The sequence below is a fragment of the Terrapene carolina genome, unplaced genomic scaffold (assembly GCF_002925995.2).
Source record: "Terrapene carolina triunguis isolate 2854851 unplaced genomic scaffold, T_m_triunguis-2.0 Scaffold641, whole genome shotgun sequence".
NCBI lineage: Eukaryota > Metazoa > Chordata > Testudines > Emydidae > Terrapene > Terrapene triunguis.
In genome coordinates this window covers 2,050,073-2,067,366 of record NW_020664992.1, presented here as the reverse complement: position 1 = coordinate 2,067,366, position 17,294 = coordinate 2,050,073, and the positions used below count along the sequence as shown (strand labels likewise).

Genomic DNA, 17,294 nt, shown 5'->3' with positions numbered 1-17,294 from the left:
GATGTGACAAGGGACATGGCACACAACAAGAAGGGGGTGAGAGGGTGCAAGGAGGCAGCCATAACAAGACACAAGTTTGCCTAGATGAGGTATATGTATAATTTGCACTGCATGCTTTAATGTAATTTAATGTAAAGTGTCTGTGATGTTCATTTGTTTTCATAAATGATTTTAATGAATCTCTAACAGGCCATCTGTTTATGACATCATCATAAATGGTGAAAACTCAGTGAGATTTTAACCATTCGTTCTGGATTAACAATCTCAGGTATAGTCAGTAACATAGGAACAGGGTTTTGTTTTTTTAAATTGGGCTGGATTCTCCTCTTACATTACTCTTAGAGCAGTGGAATTCAATCGACTTCAGTAGAGTTTTTCCTAATTGGCATGGGAGAGGAGAATCAAGACCAATATTTATTTTTGTCTCAACAGTCTGTTTAATATTTCACCTAGGGTCAATCCTGACATATGCTGGCACTCTGTGATGGAGGCTGAGTCCTTTCATTGATTCCCAATCAGTTGTTGAGGCTGTTCAGCTCCCTATAAGATGGTCTCAGCATGCTGCAAAATTGGGCAGCTATGATTTGAGGGCAGCATTCAGTGATATGGCCAGTGCTAACACCTAGATGCCCTTTCTGTTTCTTAGAACTACACCCAGTCAATTAACTTCATAAAAGTCCCTCCCAACACTGGTTTAATCAGTGACTAAACTGGAATTTTACTTTATTTCCAAGCAGTCTCTATCAGTGTGTACATTCCTCTTTTTATGGAGCCAAGGCAACAGAAAAACAAGCATAACAACCATTACAGTGGCAATCAGGAGGGCTGTATAAAAAGTCCCAGGAGAGTTCTCAAACAGCTCATATGTCAGAAAAGCATGTGCAGATTTGGGACTGAAGATCAGAGGTTCTAGGCAGGATGGAAACATAGTGCTCCAGAAAACATGTGTAAGAAGTTAAAACTGACTCTTTATGGAGCATAGATAAAAGAGCAAGCACAGGATCAGATCCTAGTGTCCTTATTCAGTCCACACTCAGGCAAATAGAGTATGCCCCCGCCCACCGTTCCTTACAAGAATGCAATATCAACCAATTAACCAACATCTTAATTTTACCAGCTAAAATCAATTGAGAAAAAGTTCAATGGCATCTTACAGTCAAACCAGTTAACTGATTGCAATACATACAAAAGTCATTGTATATTATCACAAGCCAGATTCTTGACTGCAGCACAGCTGCTCGGGCATAACAGAGAGCAGAAAGCTGGCCCCGTATCTGCCACGATCATCTTGATCCCATATTTACCCTGCAAATCTAGAGTAACATTAGAGTTACTCCAGATTTACAGGGGTGTAACTCAAGGCAGATTTTAGGAAGTTTGACTGAATAAATACTAATTAGGGGCTGATTCTTGTTTACACTAAGTTCCCTTTACAACTTCTCTAGCTGTATAGTGGCAGGGCCTTACAATGGGTTTAAATGATGATTATACTGGCAGAGCAGGGTAAAGAGCCTCAGAATTAGGCCTTCATATGAAGGATTTGGTCTGAGATATCCAGTCATGTGAGAGGTTAATAAAGCAAAAGCCACTATTACATCCTGGGGAAAAAATTCCAGCCTTCCTCAGACACAGAACGTTTCAGAGTCGCAGTGCAAGGATGGACGGATAGGTTCCCCAGTCTGTTCCAATCATCCTTTGTCATGTGCTTTCTTGCTATGGGCTCCTTAACTCTAACATATACTGTCACTTTCGCATGATGAATTACAGATTTCCTTTCCACTCAGCCCTCCTGAGGGATTGAGAAAGAGGCCGGATCTGCCTGACAGGCATAGCTTTTGATTTCTTTCCCAGTGTACGCATTTCATTTTATAGTGGAGGCCGAAGTAAATCTCTAATAAACTACCACCTCCTTAATGCCACATGTCTCAAGTCACTGTTAATGGCTATTGGATCTCCATTTAACCCAGTGGTTCATTGTCTCTCTCTATGCTCTGCTTTAATCCCTTGTCCATATGCACAGTATGCAGTGCAGGGGGAGGGGAGGGGACCAAACTGGGAGTGAATGGCGCAAACACCTTCATGGAAGGGTTTTCAGCTGAAATTTGTGGTTTATGCAAATAAAAAGGAAATACAGAAACACCCTGCAAGGACTTGGCTGGTGTGTGGCCTCTACTTGACAAGATAAACAACGTAAGTACTGAAAAGTGCCCTCACAGGCTGTATTCTGCTATCAGCTAATGGTGATTCTTCTGTAGCTCATTTGGTAGGGGCTCTTCCTTTTGGAGAAGGGGAATTTGAGTTCCATTTCTGTTATTGCAAAGTTCCAAGAGACTGTGTCAAGCAGCACTGTGACAAGCATAGAATCATAGAAATGTAGGACTGGAAGGGACCTCAATAGGTCATCTAGCCCAGTCCCCTGCATTGAGGCAGGACTAAGTATTATCTATACCATCCCTGACAGATGTTTGTCTAACCTAGAATGATGGAGATTCCACAACCTCCCTAGGTAATTTGTTCCAGTGATTAACTACCCTTACAACTAGGAAGTTTTTCCTAATGTCTAACTTAAATCTCCCTTGCTGCAATTTAAGTCCATTACTTCTTGCCTGCTCCTCAATGGATAAAAAGAATTATTTACCACCCTCCTCTTTATAACAACCTTTTACGTACTTTAACACTGTTATCATGTCCCCCCTCAGTCTTCTCTTCTTCAGACTAAACAAACTAATTGTTTTCAATCTTTCCTTATAGGTCATGTTTTCTAGATCTTTAACCATTTTTGTTGCTGTCCTCTGGACTTTCACTAATTTCCCCACATCTTTCCCAGAGTGTGGTGCCCAGCAGAGGGCTCCTAGCTAGCCACGGATTTATTACAATCCTGCGCTAGTGATTTGCCTCTGCACTTCCACCTATGGATCTCAGAGTGCTTCGGTAACAATCATTGACTGAGAGGCAGGTCAACATTATCCCCATTTTACAAATGGGCGTTCTGATGGACAGGAAGGGGAAGTGACTTGCCAAAGGTTATACAGTAAGTCAGTGTTAGAGTTGGGAACAGAACTCGGAGTTCTCCCAATCCTGTGCTTTATCTACTAGATCTGCCTTCTGACTGAGGCTGTCAGGTGAGGATTTCATTCACCTTGGGAAGAAGAATTCAAGGTGGAGAAAAAGTGACCGACAATCCAAGGAAGAAGGGTGATCTTGGTTAGACACTATGTTATTGCCTTCACCCCCACCCCATGGACTTCGCCTACTACACTGAACACATCCCTGACTTTTCCCCCTGTCCTCCTCATCCCTCCAATGGAATGAAAATCAGCACTTCCCAATTACCGCTTTCCAGTTGCAGCACAATGAGAGCTATTCCAGAGACACAAATTATCGAAGAAAGCCACACAGAAATGGGTCCTGCAGCAGAGCCCGTGAGCCCTGCTCCGATCTCCACACTGTAAATGCTACAAGCCAGAGAAGGCTGGGGTTCAGGTGGTTCTGGGGGTCCTGTTTCTGAATGGATCATCATTGATAATGTGGGTTGCTGGCAAGCGAAGAGAGCTTTTCGTTACTTTTCTTCTTTACAGTGTTTGTCTGTCTATCCTCCAGCTATATTTGTGTGGCCAGTAAACCGTGAAAATGGAGGCCAAAATGTTAATGCTGTTGATTTCCCCTCTTTCCTTCTGGAGTTTATCAGTTGGATTGTGCTCTTTGGATTATGTTGTATGACAAAACCCATTCAGCCACCAGGCCCTCATCTCTGTGGTACAAACAGAACAGTGGCTCCAGGGAGAGAAATACTCTTCCCCTTCCCCTCGTCAAATCAGCTTAAATGGGGTTAAACATTAATCTCCCTCCTGGCTGCTCACCGTGCAAGGTCCAAGAGGAAAAGCATGATGAGTCAGCATCTGGTAACTGCAGTTCCTGTCCCTCCTGCCCCCACGGCTCCCTCTCAACATGATTCACTACTTACTTCTCCCCTCTCCCCTCCCTCAGTGTTCTCAGACCTGGATGAAACCTAAGTAGAAGGCAGAGGGGCACTGTAGCTGCCTTGACTCCTGAGCACTGGAGAGCAGCTCCTGAGGTGTTTGATACTGAAAAACTCCCACTGGCTGTCCTAGTTAGTGGACTGAGGGGGAACCCACTGTCTCTAAATGTCTTTGCTTTTTCTGTTTTAGTGCCATTGCTGAATTAACAGCCCCAGAGACTGATGTATGTCAGAGGCAGAACTGGTACAGCACGGGCAGCAACAGAGCATGCTTCCTGTCATGCTGCCCCTGCCATTTGGCCTTTGTCCCCCCACTCTGTAGCCAGCGTTAACACTGTAACACACCCATGGTAGAAATCAGTTACCATTTTAATGTCCAAGATGTAGCCATTTTGCCATCTGGATTGGTATGAGATCATTATAACTCTGCCATAGATAAAGTGGTGTCAATTACACCCACAGAATAACAAGCACTTCACTGTTGTCATGGTGATGCACACTGTGACCATTTGGAATTTCACAACAGCCCTGGGGACAGAGCTCAGCTCCTCCTGCTCCAAAAGCCCAGCTTGAGCTAAGGGAGAATCTCCATCAGCTGCTAGCAGGACAGGGCCTATGCCACAGTATGGAACTGTTCTGGTTCCATCCAGCAAAGACCAATAGGGAACATACACACCAGCCAGTTCATTATTCTCTCACTCTTTCTCCATATAGACTTTTTATACAGATACATTTTAAACAGATAAAGAGAACCCTTAGTACATCTGTGGTGGTTTTAGGAGGGTGGTCCAGAGGCATGGGAGGAGAGTGAGCAGAAGATGAGAAAATCCATTAAATTGAATTTATCTGTCACAGAATATACACTTCAGCACTGCCCGGTTGCTGGATGTACCCAGAACCTGACAAAGTGGATTGATTGCTCAATGCTGTTGCCGGGCTGTCTCTTAGAGCCAGACCTCTAAACTGTTTGCCTTGTATTAAACTATGTTGGAATAAGACTGTAATTACTGCTCATCAGCTTTAAGGCTGCCAGGGTTACCCACCTCACAGCAGTGGGACTGGTTTTGCCTGGGAAGTGAACCATTTACTCCAGCAGTAATAGAAGTTTCTGAAAATGCAACCATATGATCCATCAGGAGCTCTGATCCAGAAACAGAGCTGACATTCCCACAGGCTTTGTGCAAACCTTTGCTACAGTTACGACTCTTGTGGGATTGTTTGATGGTGCAGCTTCTCTCTACAACAGCCCTTGCCACAGCTCCACTCTACAGTATAATCACACTTTGTACAGCTCCACACAGTCCCCCCATCCAGGGTCTCATTTATTAATATTGGAAGTGGAGTTAAAGTCTGATAGAGGCAACACTTTCATTCTGAGCCTCCACCTTTGGCTTGAGTTCCCTCAGGGCTCCTTCCCACCAAATCAGTCCACTCCCTAAGGCTTAATCCTTCCCAAGCAATTCCTGCTTCTCCCCAGCAGGAACCCACTGCTGGTCCTTCCCTAGACTCCAGTTACACGACACGCCAGACACAAGAGACTCCTGCACTCAGACACTCCTTCCAGCTCCCTCTCCCACTGAGAACAAACTGCTGCTTGTATCTCTCATCAACCCTGACTCTCAATCACATGCACTCAGTTCTCTAAGTCCCATGAATTAAGCGGAAAACCAGGCACAGGTCAGAGCTGGGTTCTGAACCCCTTAAAGGCTCTTTGACAGGCTGGAAATGGGTCTCATGTAAGAACCTGGAAAAAGGAGAATTTAAGGGTGAGGGAAGAACAATAAGAAGTGTTGGCTGTAAATTGCTCCCACTCCAGGAACCTCTCTTCCTTTTCATTAAGTTGCATTGTGGGCAGAGAGGGGATCCCTGGCTTTTCCATGACCTCTCTCTCTCCTCTCTGCAACTTAATGAAAATCAGCATTTCCCAAATACTGCTCTCCAGCTGTCGTGCCACCAGAGTTGCTCTCCATAGAGATGAAAGGAAATGGCTTAACATCCAAATTAATTTCCTGCCTTAAAATGAGTTTTCAAGCCAGATGTTTCTGATAGGCTTGTGGACACCAGGCTTTTCTGGGAATTGTACCCAAATACCAGGTGGAGACAACCAGTGTCCATTGCCTTCCATGCTGTGTGTACCCTCTAACCCCCAACAGCTCCAGGCTTGCCTTGTGTTCACCAGAGAAGCTTTAGCTGCTTAATTGGTTACACTAGCACACACAACTGAGTGGGGGATGAGGAGAGACAATGCTGTGGGCTCACCTCTCCGGCAGGCTACTTCGTATCATTCATACTGCACAGCGTGGCTACATGCATGCCACAGGTTTGTTCAGGGGACAGAACTCGGACCCTTCTGTTCCAAGAACAATGGACCTGACCACTGCAGCTAAAGGAGTGCTTAGCTGTGCAGCTATCAGGTCTTACCTCCTCTGGGGTCTGCTAGACACAAACCCACATAGTAGACAGTTATTGTTATTACTTTTATGGTGCAGTAGCATCTAGAGGCCCTGTACAGCGAGGTGCTGCACACATACATAACAGACAGTCCCTGTCCCAAAGCCACTCGCATGCTTGAGTAGATCCGACATTTCATCTAACAGGAGAGTCTGTATAAGCTGCCCTGCTGTGGAGGTATTTATACTGTACTCTCAGCCCATGTACCTGAGCTTCTCACCAGAGGCAGGGAGAACACATCTGTAACATCAGCTCACACCGTGACCCACGTTAGACTCAGCTGCATGGTTTAAGATGGGGAGAGACTCCTGGAAGAGCTTGCAGCCCAGATGTCAGAGCTTGGCTGCACTTCAAATAAAAGGAAGTTCTTCTTCACACAGCGCACAGTCAACCTGTGGAACTCCTTGCCTGAGGAGGTTGTGAAAGCTAGGACTATAACAGGGTTTAAAAGAGAACTAGATAAATTCATGGAGGTTAAGTCCATTAATGGCTATTAGCCAGGATGGGTAAGGAATGGTGTCCCTAGCCTCTGTTTGTCTGGAGATGGATGGCAGGAAAGAGAGCACTTGATCATTGCCTGTTAGGTTCACTCCATCTGGGGCACCTGGCATTGGCCACTGTCGGCAGACAGGATGCTGGGCTGAATGGACCCTTGGTCTGACCCGGTATGGCCGTTCTTATATTCACAGGTGTAAGTGGAACATTAGGAAAAGAGCTCTACATAAGTAGCTGCAGGGTTGGGAGGGATGCATTTCCATTGTGTCTGGGAGCAGCCAAAACCTCAGGGCTGCTGGGAGTGTGATTCTATCTCACGTCACACCCAGCAGTAATTTATCTTGATCCCATCTCAGCTACTCCAGGCCTCCTGACTACAGTAGTTATTAGTCATTTGCATTTGTCAGAGTGCCTGGTAGTTACAGTATTTAACTTTTGGCCTCTTTTGGAAGCAAATTCCTGTTGCTCTGCCCCCAGCGCTCCTTTGAGGTGGAGTTTCCTCTTGCAAAATGAATGTGAGGGGTGCTGAAAAAGCTATGCGTGGCCCAAGTCAATTGGTTCTGATGACTGAAAGATTTTGCTTTTGGTTCAAATACATATGTCACAAGCCTTATCACCATACTTCCCTAGCACAGTAGTCAGGATGTTCTGAAGATGCTATTGTTCCAGGTCCTCTACTAAGGAATACATGACACAACCCCATACCTCTATGCAAATAAATGCAACTCTGATAGAGTGGCCAAGCAGCGCTAAAAGAACAGGAGTACTTGTGGCACCTTAGAGACTAACAAATTTATTTGAGCATAAGCTTTCGTGGGCTACATCCCACTTCTTCGGATGCATCCCGAAGAGTGGGATGCAGCCCACGAAAGCTTATGCTCAAATAAATTTGTTAGTCTCTAAGGTGCCACAAGTACTCCTGTTCTTTTTGCGGCTACAGACTAACACGGCTGCTACTCTGAAACAAGCAGGGCTAGGAGATCAGAACTCCTGAGTTCTAGCCCTGGCTCTGCCATTGGTATTCCTCCCCTTATCAGTCACCTCAACCCACCAAAATGAGATAAAGCTTGCTATAGTCCAGCCCAAATCTATATCAAGTTAATGCTTGCCTGAAAAGCACAGCTTTTCACCTTGCCATTCAGTCCCTTTCACTATATAACCTCTTGATTTCAGTATATAGAGCACATGAATTTTGCTCTGTAACACACACGGGCAGAAGGTGCAATTGTTTCTGTTGCAGCCCCTTATTCAGCTAATAAGAGAAGGCCCAGGGGGGTGGAGGGGCACATTCCTGAGCAGGAACAGAAATTCAGTGGAAGGACTGGAGTCCAACGGAAGTTGAGAATTCAATGGAACTCCCTTAGGAGCCTTTGACAATCCCAGCCTCAACAGACTGGAACATAAACTGCAGTCTTACAGTAAAGGCACATGGCCATGAAATAAACACAAAAATATACTTTATTTGCTTTCTACATACATTTCTGTTGTGCATTAAACTGCATCTGGACTATCCTATATTTACATGGGTTTTTACTTGTGTCCATATGTTTTCCATCTGGGAAGGTTCTGGATTCTAAAAAAAAAAGAAGACAGGCTTATTGTTACAAAATACGAATTATTTAATAGCTATGCAGAGCCCAGTCCTGCACACCTGCTGCATCTAAAGTCAATGAGGTTGTATGTATGTAAGAACTAGGGGCATTAGTGACTGATATGTACAAACAAAAGGACCAATCCTGCAAAGTGTTGATTGACTGCAACACGGACTGGTTTATTTGGGTGCTAAGAACACTCAGCACCTTACAGAGTCAGGCCTTTAAATAGTATGGGATGGTCTAATGGTCAGAATGCAGGCCTGGCCATTAGGAAATGGTGATGTCTAATCCTAGTGCTGACATCAACTCCCTTAGATACTTAGGGGTTGATTTTCAGAAATGCTGAGCACCTGCAGGTTCAGCTGGAGTTACGGGTGCTCAGCATTTCTGAAAATCAGGCTGTAACCTCTCTTGACTCTGTTTCTTCATTATTTTGATACCTTGACACTGTGGTAGGGGGTGTACTAGAAATTCATGAACAGATTCTGTGGATAAAGACAGATCTGTAAAACGGGGATAATACTTAACTGCCACACAGCGGGTGTGTGAGGATTAATAGGTTAATGTTTGCAAAGCACCTTGAAGATGAAAAGTGATAAGCCTTATTACATCTGGTGTGCACAGTAAATGAGAACATAGAACAGGATCCTGATCCCAGGCTCTAGCCATTAGGTACACAGCATCACTGAGGATATATCTACACAGCCTGTGGAAGTGAGCCTCCCAGCCGAAGTCAACAGACATGGGCTAAAGGGGCTCACAATAGCGCTCTAAAAACAGCTGTGTAGTGAGTGCTTTGAAACTGTGGCTTGGGCAGGAGCTAAGGCTCTGAACCTAGGGAGAGTGAGCTTCAGAGCCTGAGCCACAACTTCAAAGTGCTGTTGTCTACACAGCTTTTTTTAGAGCGCTAGCATGAGACCCGGGCTGGGAGGCTCACTGCCATGGGCTGTAAAGACACACCTCAAATGTCACAGCAAATCAAGCTCTGAAAGGTATTTTAATCTCACACAGCCAAATCTTACAGTTTACCGTGAACGGTCCCTTATAACATGTGCTAACTATTTATACTAAACTATCTATTCAATCTTGTATTTAGCTAGCACACTTCTAGTACCTTTCCCAGACTTGAAGAAGAGCTCTGTGTAGCTTGAGAGCTTGTCTCTTTCATCAACAGAAGTTGGTCCAATAAAAGATATTACCTCACCCACCTGACAATCTAAGGTCACACTCAGTCAGAAATCCCCTTCGTGTCCACTGGATGCCATGACAGAGCCAGACGGTAACATTTCACATGGTCTGCATATTTTGCTATCATTTCTTGTGCTGTTTTTATTCCACTTAAATTTGCTTCTCTCTCATTCTTATGCACATGTCTTAGAGACACTGGTCAGTGAAACTTGCACTGAACTGTGCCAGCTGGAGCCCACAGCCTGTGCAGGAACCTAATCTCTTAAATGGACTTTGATTACTCAACTCACTGTAACTCAGGTCCTGCCCCCACTGAGAATTTATGATAATTGCAGGCAATATTCACAGACAGGCCAAGCACTGAAGGACAGGAGAGAGAGAGAGTGTGTGTGTGTGTAAAGTAAAAAACCTGGTCCTGAAATGCCTATTTAGCCTCCAGAGCTACAAATCTGCATCTTTCACCAACACAAAATCCACTGGATCCCAAATAACTCCTCAGTCCCTCCCAGTTTGCCCTCCAGCTTGTGGAATCCTTTCCTGCTCTACCACTATGTGAACATCTAACAGAGAAAAACCTCAGATTTCTTGCCCTGTAAAACCCACCTAAGAAGCACCATTTCCCTCTGCCCCTCCAGCTGGGTATGCAGAATGTCAGTGAGATCTGAGCATAGGAGCTAGGCATGTCTGTTTTTCTATTGTGTTTGCTTCTTGCAGCTGGTAAGATTCATTCCCAGTCCCACCAGACTGATACTCTCATTACCCTCAGAAGGTTTATCCACAGTTTTGTAATATGAGCATCAATATTGAAATAACTAGAATGATGGATTCCAACACCAAAGGACTCTGCAGGCCCCTTCCAAGGCAGGTGACCTGGTTATCATACACTTTACTATGTGGGGAGCTTTCAGAGGAAGCCTTGAATCCATGGATACTGCCTGCTCTGCATGGACATTATAGATTCATAGATTCCAAGGCAAAAGGGACCATTTTGGTCATCTAGTCTGATCTCCGGTATAACACAGGCCAGAGAACTTCCCAAAAATAATTTCTACAGCATATCTCTTTGAAGAACATCTAGTCTTGATTCAAAAATTGTCAGTGATGGAGAATCCACCACAACCATTGGTAAAGTGTTCCAATGGTTAATTGTTTTTGTCTGTTAAAAATGTACAGTTTATTTCCAGTCTGAATTTATCTAGCTTCAACTTCCAACCATTGGATCTTTTTATACATTTCTCTGATAGACTGTAGAGCCCATTATTAAATATTTGTTCCCCAGGTAGGTACTTATAGACTGTGATCAAGTCTCCTCTTAACCTTCTCTTTGTTAAGCTAAATAGATTGAGCTCCTGGAGTCTATCACTATAAAGCATGTTTTCTAATCCTTTAATAACTCTTGTGACACTTCTCTAAACCCACTCTAATTTATCAACATCCTCTTGTATTGCTGGCACCAGAACTGAACACAGTATTCCAGCAGTGGTCACACCAGTGCCATATGTAGAGGCAAAATAACCTGTTTACTGCCACTTGAGGGTCCCCTGGTTATGCACCCAATGAGCACATTAGCTCTTTTGGCCACAGTGTCACAGTAGAAGCTCATGTTCAGCTGATTATCTCCACTACGAACCCCAAATCTTTTTCAGAGTCACTGCTTCTCAGGGTAGAGTCCTTCATCCTGTAAGTATGGCCTACATTTTTTGTTCCTACATGTATACATTTACATTTAGCCATATTAAAAGGCATAGTGTTTGCTTGAGCCCAGCTTGATCACTCTATATCAGTGACCTGTCCCCTTCATTATCTACCACTCCCCCAATTTTGGTGTCATCTGCAAACTTTATCAGTGATGATTTAATGTTTTCTTTCAGGTTATTGATACAAATGTTAAATGGAGTAGGGCCAAGAAGATCTTGGCACTTTTCACAAGAGTCAGGGTTTCCCAAACATTTCCCAAACCCCACACCTGATGCTGTACAGCCTGACTGCTGCCCTCCACCCCAAAGGTGACTGGATTCTATGGGTACTGTGGCCATATGGTTTGTAAACAATGTTTGGATAAAAGGCACTCGGTGAATGTTGGAGAAGGTGAGCCCAGTTCTGCTGTTTTCTTCCAGAGGTACTTTCCACTCAACTCCCTTGCATCCTTGAATCATCAGATCAGTTTAAATGAGTAAATGTAATGAGATTCCATGCATGTGTGTGTAGCAATTAAACAAGGTTAAAGGTTGGGGATACAAATTCAATGCAGGCAGTGTCATTCTGAACACAAGGATGCTTTAAGCTTTGTGTGACTAAACAGTGACACCTACAGGCCACTCATGAAGAGAGTCAGGAAGGGAGATTAACTCAACTCTCTAGCCCAGACAAAGGTAGCAGCAATGTGACCACAAATCATGAGAGATAAGGGTCACATTTTCACCCCATATCATCTGCTGCTTTGGCCCTGGATTCAACGAGCATCTCTACTTGTCTGTGAGCGGGGAAAGTTTTTTTTTAATCATATTCCTGCCTAGCTTTAGGGGTTTGCCCTGTGGTCTTTGGCTTGCTATGGAGAGGGGCAGAAGTGCCATGGTAGCCAAAGTGACATTGATCGGGACAGAAGGAGGCAGAGAGGCTAGGTTGGCTGTAGAGGAGACAGTTCTGAAGCCCAAAGCCCCACAACTGTCTGGATTTGCATGAGCATAGCTGGTCATTTTAATCCATGCAAGCTTTTTAGATCTTGAGGGTCATGGGGAACAAATGGCTTGCCTTTCTCAGCTAAAAAAATGTGGTAATTCCTCACATTTTGGGGTGCTCCTCCCCCATTCACAGGAATGAGTCTTGTCCCCTGCTCAGGTAGCTTTGAGCACAACCAGCAGGAGCCAGGACCTGCAGCATGTGAACCTGCAGCAACAGGCTGTGCAGAAGTTCTAAGAAGTTCCTGGAAGAAGGAAACATCAGCACTCTGCCAAAGCTTTTGGCAGGGGGGAGAAACACACACACTGAGCTAGCAGGGCACAGCGACATCTGGCTGTGGGGGAACACAAGCAGTGTGGTGTGGATGAGAGGTGGATACACAGGCCATGTGGTGGGGAGCTAGCTGGGCTGTTATTAGTATGTAATGCTAAGGTAATTTTGTTAGCTCAGTGTGCACCCATTACTCCTGGTTACTCTGATAGGTGTATCCATGTGCAAGTATCAAGGGAACTCTTACATCTCTAATGTTGTGTCTGAAAATAATATTTTGGCCTTCTTCTTGGCCTCCACTCATAGCACATTTGCATCCTGCCTCCCTCCTCTCCCCCAAAGGCCCTCTCTCACCTTCCTTTGCTCACCCCCTGCTCAAATACAGCTCTTTCTGCAGCATAAAACCAAGGAGACCGAGTGGCTTCAGTCAAAAAAGAAATCCCATTCAGCATGCAGAGAGGTGTAGGATGCTCTAATGGTTAGAGCACCTGGATGGGCATCACAAGAGCTGGGTTCTATTTCAGGCTCTGATACTGACTTGCTTTTCCCTCTGTGCCTCATTTTCCCCATCTGTAAAATGGGAATACAGATGTTTCCCTAACTCACCCGGAAGTTTAACTCATTAATATTTGCAAAGCTTGGTGAGGTCTTTGGAAAGAGGGAATTAGAGATTGACACAGTCATATTATTATAACATGGTTCATCCTGCAGACTGAAGTAAAATAAAATGTTAGGCTGCTTACCGTGTCTGTAGAGACTTAAGGGGTTTGCTCCTAACTGAGCTCACGTCCAGTTCCAGAAATCTAGGGATATCTGGGAAACCAGCCTGGGACCAGAGCAGTGACACATGGGGTTTTGGAACGATAGGAAAACTGTGAGAGATGACATCGGTCCTCCATACTGACTCTATCTGGTCACAAACCTGCTCACTGCAGGAGCACAAGAACACAGTCATTTGGAAGCAATAAAAACTACTCAGCTACAAACCTATTAACACAGTAATGTGATGGGCCAAGCCATGGGCTCCTGACTCAACCCAGAATGTACAAACAAGTGCTAAAGCTAAGCATTTAAACCCATATTTAAGCACCGACATAAGTGGCCCAGTGTTCTGAGAACTTCAGTGGGAGATGGAAGTGAGAAGTGCCTCTCAGGATTAGACTCCAAAGGGAGTTTGCTTGAGTCAATGACAGGACTTGGCTCAGTAGCAATTGAGGTGCTCAGCAGGATTGGGCTTCAGCTGGTGGTTGACTGCCCTGGAGACTGAAGTCCTCTGCGTAGCCACAGAGCAAGTACAGAGAGGAAGGGAAAAGCTGAAACAGCCAAGATGGGAACAGAGGGTATGTCTTACTCTGGCTGGAGGTCTTGAAAGAGGGAAGACAGTGAAAAGGGGGAGAGGCCAAGTGGAATGCTGGGGCTCTTGGAGCTTGATTCTGGTAGAAGTTGAGCACCCTCAAAAGTCAGTGAGAGTTGTAGGTGCTCAGCCTCTTAGAGGAAGCAACCAGCACCTCACAGGATCACCATAATGAGGACCTGAGCATCAGACCACAATTTGGGGCTGTAGCAAGGCAGGGTGTGTTAATAAGGGCTGCCTTGAACATTTTCAGACCCCCATATACCTGACTCCAGCTGGATGCATAAAGTCTCTGACTTTCTTCACACTTGCCAGGGGGCTTGGATAGCCAGGGGATTTGGATCTGGCATGGGCTGAGGATGGGAACTCCTTCATTTCATCCACTGCTTTGATCACGAGTGGGGATGGGCTGTTGAGGTGGAGTTCAGAGCTCAGGCGGAGCTAATGGAACAACAAAGAAAAGGAGCTGTCCTCCTGCTGCCAGTGCTTCCCCTCTCCCTTCTCTCGCTCACATTCAGAAATAACCTGACTGAAATCAAAAGGGGCTACAAGGGATAAAACTGGGTTGGGGAGAGGAGAATCAGGTCCAATTAATCTATACACTGGTAATAATAAATAATAATAATAATAATAATAATATCTAAATCCTCTGCCAGTAGGAGTTTGTCTGAGTAAGAACATAAGGATTGGAGTTTGTAATCATTAGTAAAAGAATAGTAGAGATATTATAGTAATTATAGGCAAGTACCAAAGAGACAGTCCCTGCCCCAGAGAGCTCACAATCTAGCTATTAGGATGCAACAGATGGACACAGCAGACAAATGGGGTAGGGAGCGGATTTGATGGGACGAGGGAACAATAAATCAAAGGTTAGCATAAAATAAAAGCAGAAGCCTTAGTTCGCCACTTGCCTAACCAATGCCAGGTGACAGTGATATTTAGGCATCATGGCAGAGGTAGGTTTTATGGAGGGATTTAAAAGAGGAGAAGGTGGCACTTTAAATTTTTTTTTACAGGGATTTATTAATTATTTCAAATCCCAGAAAGCTGCCGAGCACCCACAACTCCTGTTGGCTTTTCTGGAGGCTACAGGCAGTGAGCATGCTACTCAGTATCAGGCATAATAACATTTTGCCTTTCTCCAGCTCCTTTCAATTGAAGGCAAAGTATTTATCTGGCCTCCATTACCATAGTACCTGAGCACCTAACAATCTTTAATGTATTCGTCCTCTGAGCACCCCTGTAGGGTAGTTATTATCCTGTTTGCAAATGGGTATCTGAGGCACAGCGATGCTAAGTGACTTGCCCAAGGTCACCCAGGAAGTCTGTGGCCGAGCAGGGACTTGAACCAAGTCTGAAACTAGTACCCTAATCTCCGGACCAGCCCTCTTCTTTGCAACCACAATTGATCCTCAACACCTTTCCCACTCCCTGGAAGACTAGGATTCAAGGATAGATGGGAAACATCAGTAAAGGTGACATCCACTCTTGTGCAGACAGTCAGAGCAAGGCTGATGCATTACTTAAGTTCCACTTATGCCCTTTGGGCCTTTGGCATAGGCCTTGTGCTGGCATTTCTGCACAGGGGAAATTTCACCCTAGCCCCTTAAACGCTGTTTTTCTGTCTTGTTATCCCATTGGATATTTCTAATTTTAGAAACAAAAGTGACCAATAAAAACCAAGGGCCACACTCTTCTCTTGGTTATGCCAGTCATGTCAGCAGGATCATCTGTGGGAACCAAGAAGAGAACTTCGCCCAAAAGCTCACCTGGGCAAACAAGGAAATCATCTTGCCAAGGCAGTGTCGACGTGTCTGCTCTGCTGTTTTCTGTTTGGCCACCCAGCACTGTAGCACCTTTTTCCGGTAAGCATCCACCCTCTCCACATATGTATACAAGTTCCGGACCTCAGCACCATTATTTACAGCTCTGGCAGCTTCCAATCTGGACATTAAGGTTTGTCTTGGAATAGAAAGAAAAGGAATTAAATTATGAGAAATGTTTCTTCTCCACAATAGAACCTATTTACGTAGTTTGATTTGTGTTAGCAGGGGAGTGGGGAAGGATATGCAAACTGAGGGGTGCTTTGGATGTAAGGTTCTGTCTAGCCATACATCCAGCCATCTCAGTTTTTCTAATGCCCTATTATCTTAATTTCTAGATGTTGAAGTACCTCATTTGCATCTCTTTTAATTAGAGATGGTCCAGACCACAACCCTGTATCCAAGACTTTCGACCTTTGGGGTGTTTGAAATCCAAACCCAAGGACTGTGGCTTGAGTTCATCACTACCTTTTTTCCAAAATTCACGGTTGGGGGTGGGATGAATGGTTCTGGCTTTGACCCATCTGTAATTTTGAGGCCAGGTTTTTCTGTCAGATCTGTACAAAGGATCTCAGCCCTGATATTTCGGAGCATGGAAACCCCACTCAGATCACTAGGTGATGAGACCACATGTAGTTTCCTTTGTGCTGCTTTGAGCCTTTATCTTCCAACCCTCCAAAAAAAAAAAAAAAGTTTATAAGCTAATTTGATTGATTTTTGGGACAAATCCCAAGAGGCACCAACCACCCAGAACTGCCATAGAAGTAAAGGAAATGGTCTGTCTATTGCTGAGCTAGGTCCAAATCCCGAGAGATGCTGAGCACACTTTGCACAATCCTGTCTGACTGAGATCAATGAGAGTTTGACCACTGAGCTCAATAGAAGCAGACTTTAATGAGTGCTACACATGCTCAGCACCAGTCAGGATCTGATCCACTGGACCCCATCCTGGCTACCCTGAGGAACACCCGAACAAAGAGGCTGCAAAGCAGCTGTCCTTTGGAGAATACCCTGGTGCAAGACGTTATTTGAGCTCTTTCACAAAAGCCCCAGGTGGAGAGATATTCCAGGGTGTGTTTGTGTCTGTGGCAAGTCATGGAAGGGAGGGGGCATGAACCAGGTGTGTCTGCACCTTACTTATTCCCCAGCTGCCACAAGGCCTGTGGTCTGAGTAAGGGCTTAGTAAGGACCTCAGGATTTGTCCCATTGGCTTCAATAGGAATTTTGCCTGTGTAAAGACTGAGCAAAGTCTTGCTCTCACTGAACTCAATGGACAGGCTCACATTGGCTTTGATGGCAGCAGGAACAGGTCCTTAGCAAGGATTTGGCCCCACATGGATAACAGTAGTCTGCATATGTTGGTACCTGACATGCTGGAGGTGGCAGAAGGAGATGTATTTGTGGAAGAGGAGAGCCAGCCTCTCAACATCAGTGTGCAGGGTCTCAGTGATAACCTCCTT

At 44.9% G+C, this 17,294-nt stretch overlaps 1 protein-coding gene across 1 annotated transcript in view; it reads right to left on the bottom strand.

Moving 5' to 3' along the window:
* Positions 1-13,396: 13,396 nt before the first annotated feature.
* Positions 13,397-17,294, bottom strand: part of LOC112116963 (protein FAM186B) — an 8,833-nt gene continuing 4,935 nt past the window's right edge. Inside the window, exons 5-7 of the mRNA XM_026659606.1 lie at positions 15,781-15,973; positions 14,277-14,452; positions 13,397-13,586 (exon numbers count right to left, since the gene is read on the bottom strand). Coding sequence (XP_026515391.1) covers positions 13,397-13,586; positions 14,277-14,452; positions 15,781-15,973 — 559 coding nt within the window. The remainder of the gene's footprint in view (positions 13,587-14,276; positions 14,453-15,780; positions 15,974-17,294) is intronic.